The sequence below is a fragment of the Priapulus caudatus genome, unplaced genomic scaffold (assembly GCF_000485595.1).
Source record: "Priapulus caudatus unplaced genomic scaffold, Priapulus_caudatus-5.0.1 Scaffold12, whole genome shotgun sequence".
NCBI classification, from domain to species: Eukaryota; Metazoa; Priapulida; class Priapulimorpha; order Priapulimorphida; family Priapulidae; genus Priapulus; species Priapulus caudatus.
This window is the reverse complement of record NW_014577073.1, coordinates 577,659-588,642: the sequence shown is the minus strand read 5'-3', so window position 1 is coordinate 588,642 and position 10,984 is coordinate 577,659. Positions and strand designations below refer to the sequence as shown.

At 40.9% G+C, this 10,984-nt stretch overlaps 1 protein-coding gene across 1 annotated transcript in view; it reads left to right on the top strand.

Annotated features, from left to right (window-relative positions):
• The window catches only part of LOC106807872 (ubiquitin carboxyl-terminal hydrolase 34-like), a 71,435-nt gene that overhangs the window by 32,337 nt on the left and 28,114 nt on the right, over positions 1–10,984 (top strand). Inside the window, 18 exon segments of the mRNA XM_014810367.1 lie at positions 536–682; positions 1,064–1,120; positions 1,408–1,485; positions 1,775–1,869; positions 2,615–2,784; positions 3,424–3,547; positions 4,066–4,144; positions 4,569–4,622; positions 5,036–5,155; positions 5,426–5,490; positions 5,704–5,827; positions 6,338–6,403; positions 6,919–6,999; positions 7,433–7,509; positions 7,814–7,892; positions 8,238–8,408; positions 9,794–9,907; positions 9,909–9,986. Coding sequence (XP_014665853.1) covers positions 536–682; positions 1,064–1,120; positions 1,408–1,485; positions 1,775–1,869; positions 2,615–2,784; positions 3,424–3,547; positions 4,066–4,144; positions 4,569–4,622; positions 5,036–5,155; positions 5,426–5,490; positions 5,704–5,827; positions 6,338–6,403; positions 6,919–6,999; positions 7,433–7,509; positions 7,814–7,892; positions 8,238–8,408; positions 9,794–9,907; positions 9,909–9,986 — 1,779 coding nt within the window.

The following is a 10,984-nucleotide window of genomic DNA, read 5'->3' as shown; positions in this document are numbered from 1 at the left end:
GGTTGCTGCTGACTCACTCGCCTGCTGCTGACTCGCCGCTCGCTGACTCAACGCACTATCGATCGCGCCGCGCGGACTGGACACACACACACACACACACACACACACACACACACACACACACACACACGAGACCGATTACATTACTTCCCCTGCAACTCCGTTGCGCGGAGGTAATAAGTGATTAAATATATCATTATAATTTGTTTTCATCGTTATATATAGACGTGAACCATCATATTTTTTTTACTTTAGGATATAAACCATAACCCTGCTTGATTGTAGGTTTAGAAATCAGATTGTCATGAAGTCTAATAGATCATTATGGTTCTGCAGCATAGTCAATGTGTTTCACCACACTATTATTAGTACCACGTGAATCAATGAAATATAATGTATCATATATCGGTTGAAAAAAACAAAAAAACAACAACAACAAACAAACAAAACAAACAGCAGTTAAAAAGGATTATCTATCCAATGCCTAAAATGTGCATGCGTCAAAAAGAACTAATCTCTGGCGTGGAACTTTCAGGACAGTGAACGAAAGGTGTACAACCCGAAGAACTTCTGTAAGGTGTACACGATGGACAATCAGCCACTGAACACAGGAGAGCAGAAGGACATGACTGAGTTCTTCACTGATCTAGTGAGCAAGTTGGAGGAGATGTCGCCTCAGCTGGTGAGTAGGGACAACATCGCACACTCTGTTGCATTACCGGACGACACCGTTGCATTGTATCACACCATCTCATAACACAATACCACGTAGTGTGCTATGTTAGGTCATGCTGTTCCATAGCATTACGACGTAAAAATGTTATACAATAGCACAATGTCTCGTAGTATAATGTCGTCACATTACTATGTAATATTACACTATTCCGTAGGGCTAATATGTAATGGTATCACATAACATTGCATACTCCCTTTATATTAGTGTATAACAGTAGATACCTAAAACCCTATTAAGGCACCCTAGGCATAGTAGGCACTCCAGTGTTTACATATTTTCTAATACTCGTGTTGCAGATTTACATATATGGTTATGATACTTTTGCAGAAGGAACTAGTGAAGAATTTATTCAGTGGAGTGATAACGAATAACGTGATATCATTGGTAAGCCTATTTAAAATCTTGATACTTGTCTCCTGGGATTGAAAAATATGATGAATTTATCACGTTGCAGATGCATGTGACTAAGTCATATTGTTGTGAAAAGGGAATTAAGAACTATTCCTCGATGTTATGCACTTACACCAGCAGCTTAAGATGTAATTTTAATCATAAGAAAGTATTTCTTGTGAATACCATTAGTAGTGGCAATTAATGGCATCTCTGCCAATGCCAGCCACATGTAGTAATGTGCCTGTGTATAATACAAGCATGTTGCACTATCCACACAGGACTGCCCTCATGTTAGCAAAACAGAAGAGGAGTTCTACTGTGTTAGATGTCAAGTGTCAGACATGAAGAACCTTTATGTGAGTATTACTTATATTTATTTATTTATACTTATTTATTTATGTAAACCAAATAATGAATCTTATTTCATCCCATTTCATTTTGATTTCCTATATTGATACTGTAAATCATCAACACATTTAATTTTGATCGTATTGATATCTGCAAATATTTTAGCTTGGCTGTGTCAGGAGTTCTGCACAAAAGCAAAAGATTTTGTTCAATTCTTGATGATTTTTGGTTAAAATAATTTCTGCTCTGATATAGCATACTGAGAATTCAAGTTCTGGTGGGTTTGCCTACTTGCAGGAATCACTGGATGAGGTCACAGTGAAGGATACTTTAGAGGGCGACAATATGTACACTTGTTCGCAGTGCAGTAAGAAGGTCCGAGCGGAAAAACGGCAAGCATCTGTGTCTAGTGTTTCTGCTGTGTCCTGTCGCAAAATCCATGTCGTGTCTTAAGAGTCGAGAGCTGATTCGTGGTGAATATTTTCCAACTGCAAACGTGTAGATATTAATGGATGTAGAGCAATGACATTGCTACCATGAATATCTTGAACATAAAGATTTTGGGTGTACACTCTGCCTCTTTGCCCCCCCCCACCACTTCATAGATAACCATAATGGGTTTGGTTCTTGGCATATAATACTGCACCCAGCAGAATGTGATAATGGTTAGTTTCAATAAATATCACAATATTAGCACAGCACAGCCAATTAGATTTCATTGTAGAACAAGTATCATATTTATTTCATTTGATAAACACAATTTATGTAATTATCCACGAATACATTCTATTACGATAATTTTTCAATTAAAATTTTTTAATAACTACTTAGGATAAATTATTAAAATTTTATTTATTATTTATCAATTATGATTATTAAATAAGTAGCCGCTCGAGCAGAACCATGCGCATGTTAATAGTACATGTAATGCACCATATGTACATGAATAATTTACATGTTAACCCCTCGGATTGTAACCCATGATGCCCAAGCTCATGTTACTGAAGTGTGACATTATATCTAAAAGAAAATCATCCGGTATGAGAGCAGAATAAGAGTAAAGATGCTTGCGTGTGTCGGTGTCGGCGTCGCGGTGAGCGCGCGCTCCTCCCTAACGTGTGTGATTCACACATGCAGGGCCTGCTTCAAGAAGCTGCCACGCATCCTCTGCTTCAACACAATGCGCTACCTCTTCAACATGATCACGATGATGAAGGAGAAGGTGAACACACACTTCAGCTTCCCACTGCATCTCGACATGACCGGATACACCGAGGACCAGCTCATGGGCACGGCCAGCGAGAAGGGTGAGTCGCCGGTCGCCGCGGCAACGTGCACGTGCCGCGTTTTGTGGGACTGCTGAGGGATATATACATGTGTGTGGGTGTGTGTGTGTGTCCCCGTGTGTGGTGTGTGTTGCGATGGCGTGCGTCTGCTGTGCGTGGTTTGTCGGTGCGCAGTTCGTGCTGTGCGTTGCGTGCACGTGTGCGTGTGCATACACCTGTTGTTGTATATGTATTCGGCAGGGTTTCATTATTTGAAAATGGTACCGTGACCCGTGTTCGATGATATTTGCAAGGAGTACATGTCGTCTTTCAGTAATTGACCTTGCGCCCTAGGTTTGTTTCAGTTGTTGTTCCACTCACGTTAACCTAATGCCAACAGCTAAGCGGCCCATATCAATATATATATATATATATTATATATTGATATATACATACATGCACATTTATATATATATATATATATATGATATATATATATATATATATATACAAATATATTCAAGTATTTGATCGAGACGTGTCGGGTGGGAATATGGGACAGTTCCGACCGGCGCATGATGCCGAAGAATTGACGCGTTGGGGTCAACCGGTGGCCATGGTTCTTGTCATTCCCCCTTGACACGATGCTTGTATGTTATGTCTGGTTCGTTTGGACAGCAGGTGGTGAGGTGGAGAGCTACGAGTATGACCTCATTGGAATGACAGTGCACACTCGCGCCACGGTGAGGGTCGCGTCACTACTCAGCTTCATCCGGGACCGGATATGTGCCAACCAGGACAAGTGGTTGATGATCTCTCTCTCTCTCTACTCTCCCTCTTCTCTTTCTTTCTCTCCCTCTCCCTTCTCTCCTCTCTCTCTCCTCTCTCTCTCTCTCTCTCTCTCTCTGCCCCTCTCTTTCTGTCTCTCTGTCTCTGTCTCTCTCTCTCTCTCTCTCTCTCTCTCTCTCTCTCTCTCTCTCTCTCTCTCTCTCTTTATATATGCATATTTCAGGTGTGATTTTTATTCACTCCTGATATAATATATTTACTATTGTAATGAATGCCAATCCATTTCATAGATATATAATCGAATAGTGCAATTCAGTGTTGGTTTTAATTACTCACACTACATTAATTACATACATTTCATTCTAGGCTTAAGCTCTCAAAATAGTACAGAGTCATTCTATCACTATCACCAGGGTAAAACACAAGTATACAAAACCACTATGTTGAGTGTTTACTCTATTGTGTGGAATATTGATAATGTCTGTGTATCTCATCATCTGTGTATCTCATCACCTGTGTTCTCTTACCTGGCAGGTACCTATTCAATGATGCTGAGGTGAAGCCCTTCGATCCTGCTCAGATTGCTTCTGAGTGCTTTGGCGGCGAAATGACTGTAAGTACAAAAACATGTAGTTTCCATCTATTCCTGTAGTGATCATGCAGCAAGGTATCAACTCTTGACTATACCTCGGCTCACACCCGATGTAATTTAGCAGTTAATTCTCTTAGAAAAAGTTGGGTGCAGAAGAAAAAAACCCTGTTTTCCTTGTCAGGCCATCTCGTTACCTTGTTAGTAATCACGTTCCTGTAATGTAGGTATCTTTATAAAATAGGTGTGCACTTTCGGAAATTGATTGAAAGGTGGTTAAACGTTCATTGTTTCCGTATAGCACAGGATGTATATTGCCGGCCGTGCAGATTTGTGAGTGTGCGGTGAATGCGATGAAGTGAATCTTTGCAATCGTGTTATACATGGCAGACGCTGGTGCTGCTAGTCAATGCTAATGCTCGTAATGCTACGATTTGCTGTTCCACAGAGCAAGACGTATGATTCCGTGAATGACAAGTTCATGGACTTTTCGTTTGAAAAGGTGAGTCGTTGGAATGAACAGGAATTTTTTTCCTGGCGTAACTCGTTTTGCGTTAAACGAAACTAGATTATTTCGTATTGGTGAGGGCTAAGAGCGAGGTCAGTGAAAGCTTCGGCAAGAATTATCCACATCTTTTTTTTCATCGAACTTCAAATTTTGTCAGTCAAGAATGAACTGTTTCATGTTATTTGCATTACTATGAACCGGTGGGGATTTGAATGAACAGAGATGATGTTGTGATGTATTCTGAAGATGCAAATTATTGCACGTTTTTAATGACAGGCATTTTTTTACATTTATCATGTCCTGATAGGTAACTTGTTGTTAGAATAGTTTCACGTGGAAGTTCTTTCTATAAAATTAATGCCACGTGAACGTGAGAATTCTAACATGTAGTTTTGATGTTGCTACAGACCAACAGTGCCTACATGTTGTTCTATGAGCGATGCGACAACAAGAGGCCATCAGATAGCCTCCTATCAGAGAAGCCAGTCACTCTGCCAACCTTTGACCTCTCCGAAGAGCTTTCACAAGTGGGTGTAAAAATTTAAAATAAAGATTTAAACCTTATTGTAAACGGTTATTCGCCAACGAGATTAGTAGTAAGAACAACCTCATTCTAGAAATAATTTTATTTATAAGTAGAATGCTTACAATTTGTTACTTTAATTTACCATATCATTGTTACTGCTTTCTAAATTACTGGTTATGTTTTGCTCATTTCATCGCACATATTTTAGTGTGCGAAATAATATAGTATTTAGTTATACATAAGTGTACTTAGCAACGTTTCTCTGTTGCAGTGGATCTGGAAGGACAACACACAGTTCTTGCAGGATAAAAACATCTTCGATCACACATACTTTGGGTAGGTTAATTATTTTTTTATTAAAGCTATATTTGATATTGATATTATCTTTTCTGAATGCTAGGGAATATAGTCTGTTAATTGATAAATAAAGCTTCAAACAAGAAAATGTCTGTCCCTTATATTTCATAAATAGAGTAATGAATAACAACATACAAGTGTAACTGTCTTTCAGCGTGATGGTTTCAGTATTTTGCTGCTTTCTTGTTACAGGTTTATGTGGCAGCTATGTGGGTATATACCGATGACTCTTCCTGACCCCAGTGAGGTCTCACTGATGTCCTGTCAGCTCAGCACATCGTTTGTACTAGAGACTCTGCTCCATTCAAAGGAAAAGGTTTGTTAAACAGATTTGAAATGAGATAGCAAACACATGGTTGTTACAATTACAATTTAAATGCTACAATTATGCTACAAACAATAGTACAATTATGTTGAAAATCACAACTAGATTACTCTGATATCTAATGTCAAAATACACTCCCAGAATTAATCTAACACCAACTAGTTTATTGTAACACTATTAAATTTGATTTAGTCTATATGTGTGACATCAAACTTATGGAAGTAGCAGACTTGCAAAATGATGGACCTGACTGTACCATGAATTATTGAAAATAAATAACTGGATGTGTTCACATGATCTGATTGAACGTAGAGCAGGTCAATAGTTTATTCGAATTCTATTCTAATTTCAATATTCTATTTTCAATATTTCTATATTCAATGTTCTATTTAATATCATTATGATATTTAGTCGGGCCCTATTTAGCCTTGCTTGTGGTGACATCTAGTGTCCTTGTTGTAATCACATGTTGCTGACTTAGTTCATTTCGTTGTGTTTCAGCCGACCATGCTGCAGTGGATCGAGCTTCTCACAAAACAGTTTAATGCTAGTCATGAATCATGCGAGGTAGGTGTCACAGTCATCCCATCCATGCTAGCATCACGTGTGCTGTTCTGTTCTCATATAATGTCATAGAAAGGCCTTGTCTGGATATGGGGCTATAAAGCTGGTGCAAGTCTAACTCATTGCCTTCATCCAAGTAATATCTACCTATGAATCTGACTCAAACCATCAAGACATGAACATACACTGATTTGGCAACAAAACACAATTGAAAAAGCGTACAATTAGATTAAATCGTTAGCAGGAGTAAACGTTAGAGCAGGAGATTGCATGTAACAATACAGATTCTACATACAATAATTGTTGCTGTAGCACACTGTTAAGCTGTCATAACGGGTTTTTGTTCAGTTTAATCCCTCTAATTATCACATTGAATGGATAATTCGTACCGAGCACTGAGCACTACTAATGGGCATTTATCGACAGCGTTAGATTCAAGTAGAACCGCCATGAGTTGTTGAAACGTGATGCAGTGTTTATGGATCTTGAGAGTTTATGCCATTGGTGTTCTATTGCAGTGGTTCCTGGGACATATGGCAGACGACCAGTGGTGGCCAGTGCAGATACTTATAAAGTGTCCCAATCAAGTAGTCAGACAGGTACGTGATGTATCTCTTCTTTCGTCGGCACATCTTTTTCGCAAGTTCTCAACGTCTCGTGAAATTTGCGCGACACGATGTTGCATACTTGGATATGACATGTTCACAAGATGGCTGCGAGTAATTGAGGTTAAAAGCAAATCTCAAGAAAATTTCGTTAGATGGTCCTGAAGATTTGCAAGGAAGGCATCAGTACTGGTGTGTGTGCGTTGAAGACTAGGCTAAAGTAATTGTTCTTTTTGCCTCGTGAGAGAAAGGACTTGCGAGAGTTGCAATATATACAACAGAGTAAGCAACAGAGACAGAATTAGTGGGTGATGAAGAGAGAGATGGAGGGTAAAGATACCGATGGGAATAGAAATGGAGAGGGAGAAGGAGAGATGTAGAGAATGAGTAGGACTTGATTTACTGTTCTCTCTCTCGCTATCCGCAGATGTTTCACAGGTTGTGCATTCATGTGATCAACCAGTTGCGGCCGAGTCACCATGCTCTCTATCTCAAAAGTGGCAGGTATGTTGCAAACCGTGTGAATTGTTCGTACACGTAAGTGACCGATGCGCATGACTGACAGCTTCGTAAATCCATGTGTCTGCGATTCTTGATATTCGCAGAACGATTTTCTGCATCTCTGGTTATATTTAAGTTTCTGCAGTATGTATTGTGAATGTGCAAAGTGAGTGTTTTAATATTACATGTGTTCTTAAATACAAGTATATGTAAACATAGTGTTACTGTTTCAGGTCATCTTATGTGATAGGGGTAGTGTATTGTATTCGAACAGTAGGGGTATAAAAGGTGATGGTTGCTTTTTCAGAGGACTAGACGATGGTAAAGAGGGAGATATGGGCAACTTGTCCTGCGTAACACGTTTTGTAAAAATGCTTCTGTCTTTGGTAAGTTTGGATTCACATTTCCCATCCAAGCTACATTTGAAGCTTATGCAGTTCAATACCATTTCTGTGACAGTACCATACTCAACTACCACCTTCAAATTAATTTTTGTTCGCCATGAGACTCGTAACGATCTTTAAATATTGATCAGTTAATTGCATTTATACACCTGTCCATAAAATCCAATTAATTATTACCCTCCCCTCTAAAAAACATGCTAGTCACTGAGACTCTGATAACTGCAAGTCAGAAACCTCTAAATGATGGTTCGGACGCGTCAGTCACACTAATTGCTAACGAAGCTCCGCTCGTCCCGCCGTCGTCGTGACGACGGCGCGCTGCTGCAGATCTCGCACGGAGCGCACCACTGCAAGCCGCACAGCAAGCATCTCGCCGAGTTCTTCGTCTTCTTCCTCGACATCGCGAAGATGGGTGGCGAGGAGTGCGAGTTTCTCAACCGCATGCGCGCCATCTCGACGATGATCGAGTTCTACCTCGGCACCAAGGACCACGAATACGTAAGCACCCGAGTCTCGCGCACGCACGCGCCACCGTTCGCTTAGACGTTTAAAAATGCGTGCATATTTCTCATACACACGAGTGACACGATTATTCGTTTAGTTTTTAACATGTCTGTGTATGCACCCATGTCTTGTACATACATGGCTACTCTTGTATAGTATTAAAATGTCTGTGTATGCACCCATGTCTTGTACATACATGCTACTCTTGTAGTATTAAACATGTCTGTGTATGCACCATGTCTTGTACATACATGGCTACTCTTGTAGTATTAAACATGTCTGTGTATGCACCCATGTCTTGTACATACATGGCTACTCTTGTAGTATTAAACATGTCTGTGTATGCACCCATAGTCTTTGTGTACATACATGGCTACTCTTGTAGTATTAAACATGTCTGTGTATGCGCCCATGTCCTGTACATACATGGTACTGCTTGTAGTATTAAACATTGTCTGTGTATGCACCCATGTCCTGTACATACATGGCTACTCATTGTAGTAATTAAACATGTCTGTGTATGCACCCATGTCTTGTACATACATGGCTACTCTTGTAGTATTAAACATGTCTGTGTATGCACCCATGTCCTTGTACATACATGGCTGCTCTTGTAGTATTAAACATGTCTGTGTATGGCACCCATGTCTTGTACATACATGGCTACTCTTGTAGTATTCACATGTCTGTGTATGCACCCAATCTATTGTACATACATTGCTACTCTTGTAGTATTAAAATGTCTGTGTATGCACGCCATGTCTTGTACATACATGGCTACTCTTGTAGTATTAAACTGTCTGTGTATGCACCCATGTCTTGTACATACATGGCTACTCTTGTAGTATTTAAACATGTCGTGTGTAATGCACCATGTCTTGTACATCATACATGGCTACTCATGTAGTATTAAACATGTCTGGTATGCACCCATGTCTTGTACCTACATGGCTACTCTTGTAGTATTAAACATCTCTACGTAAGCACCCGTGTCTTTTGCAAGACTATTGATGTAGCTTTGAGGTGGGTTTCTCATGGGCCTAGTTTCTCACATAACTGGTTATCTATTAGCTTGAAGGTGGCTACACAAAGTACTCGTCTCTCACATGACTGACTATTCACTTAGCTTTATATGTGTCTATGTTAACTGCCCTAGTCTGCCACACGACTGATTATTCATTTCGCTTTGAAACGTGACGAGAAATTCAGATGAAGAGAGTCTCGAGCAAGTCACGTCGGTAAGTCTGTAGAGTGTATGTAGAGCAACGGCAAACCAAGACATCTCAATTTGGAGTATAGGTAATAGGCATCTCTGTGTGCGCTATCATCTCCTCCTCGCATCTCACCCCCTCTCCTCCCTCTCCTCTTTCGCCGCGCAGGTGAAGGTGGTGTCGGACGACGACGAGGAGGAGGACGACGACATCATCGCCCTGACGGAGGAGAAGTACCGACCGACGTCGCTCGAGAAGATGACTCTCTCATCGCGGCTGCTCAGTCGAGAAGTCGCGGCAGGAGCGCGGCCTCGCCCTGTCCGAGCAGGCGATCTACTTCCAGCTCACCGGCCGAAGGTGAGTCCGTCCACTGCCCCGCAGCGGTATGAGGATGCTGCGGTTAGGTTTAGGTTAGATGTTGGGTTAAGCTAGGTTGGTTAGGGTTAGATGAGGGCTGGGGGAGGCTAGGTTTAGTGTTGGGGTCAAGGTTAGAGTAAGTTTGGGTTACGTGATGCAGGCTGGGGTGAGGCTTATAGGTTAGTTGTTGTATGCAGGGGCGGGTGTTTAGGTTTAGGTGTAATGTGGGGTCAAGGTAAGAGTAAGTTTGGGTTAGGATGAGGCCGTTGGGTGAGGCTTAGTTAGTTTTAGTAATGAGGGGGGGGGGGTTAGGTTTAGTTTTGTGTTGGGTCAAGCGTTAGAGTAAGTTTGGATTAGGGTTAAGAGGTTAGGATGAGGAAGCTGGAGTCTAGGTTTACTGTTAGTTGTTTAGTTGTTTAAGTATGAGGGCGCGGGGGTGAGGTTTAGGTTAGTGTGGGGTCAAGGTTAGAAGTAAGTTTGGGTTAGGATGAGGGTTGGGGTGAGCTTAGGTTAGTTTGTTAGTATGAGGGGCGGTGGGGGTTAGCCTTTAGGTTAGTTGTTGGGTCAAGGTTAGAGTAAGTTTGGGTATTAGGGTTAGAGTATAGGATGAGGAAGCTGGAGTATAAGGTTTACTGTAGTTGCTTAGTGTTAGTATGAGGGCTGAGGTTAAGGTTAGAGTTAGTTGTAGTATGAGGGCGGGGGTTAGACTTTTTAGGTTATGTTGGTTGCAAGGGCTAGAAGTAAGTTTTGGTTAGGGTAGAGATAGGAGGCTGGAGTTAGGTTTACTGTCAGTAGTTAGTTTGTTAGTATGAGGGGCTGGGGTGAGGTTTTAAGTTAGTGTTGGGGTCAAAGTAGAGTAATTAGGGTTAGGGTAAGAGTCTAGGAGGCTGGAGTTAGGTTACTGTTAGTTGTATAGTTGTTAGATGAGGGGCTGAGGTTGGTTTAGGTTATAGTTGTTAGTAGTTTAGGATGAGAGGCTGGGGGTTATGTTTAGGTTATATT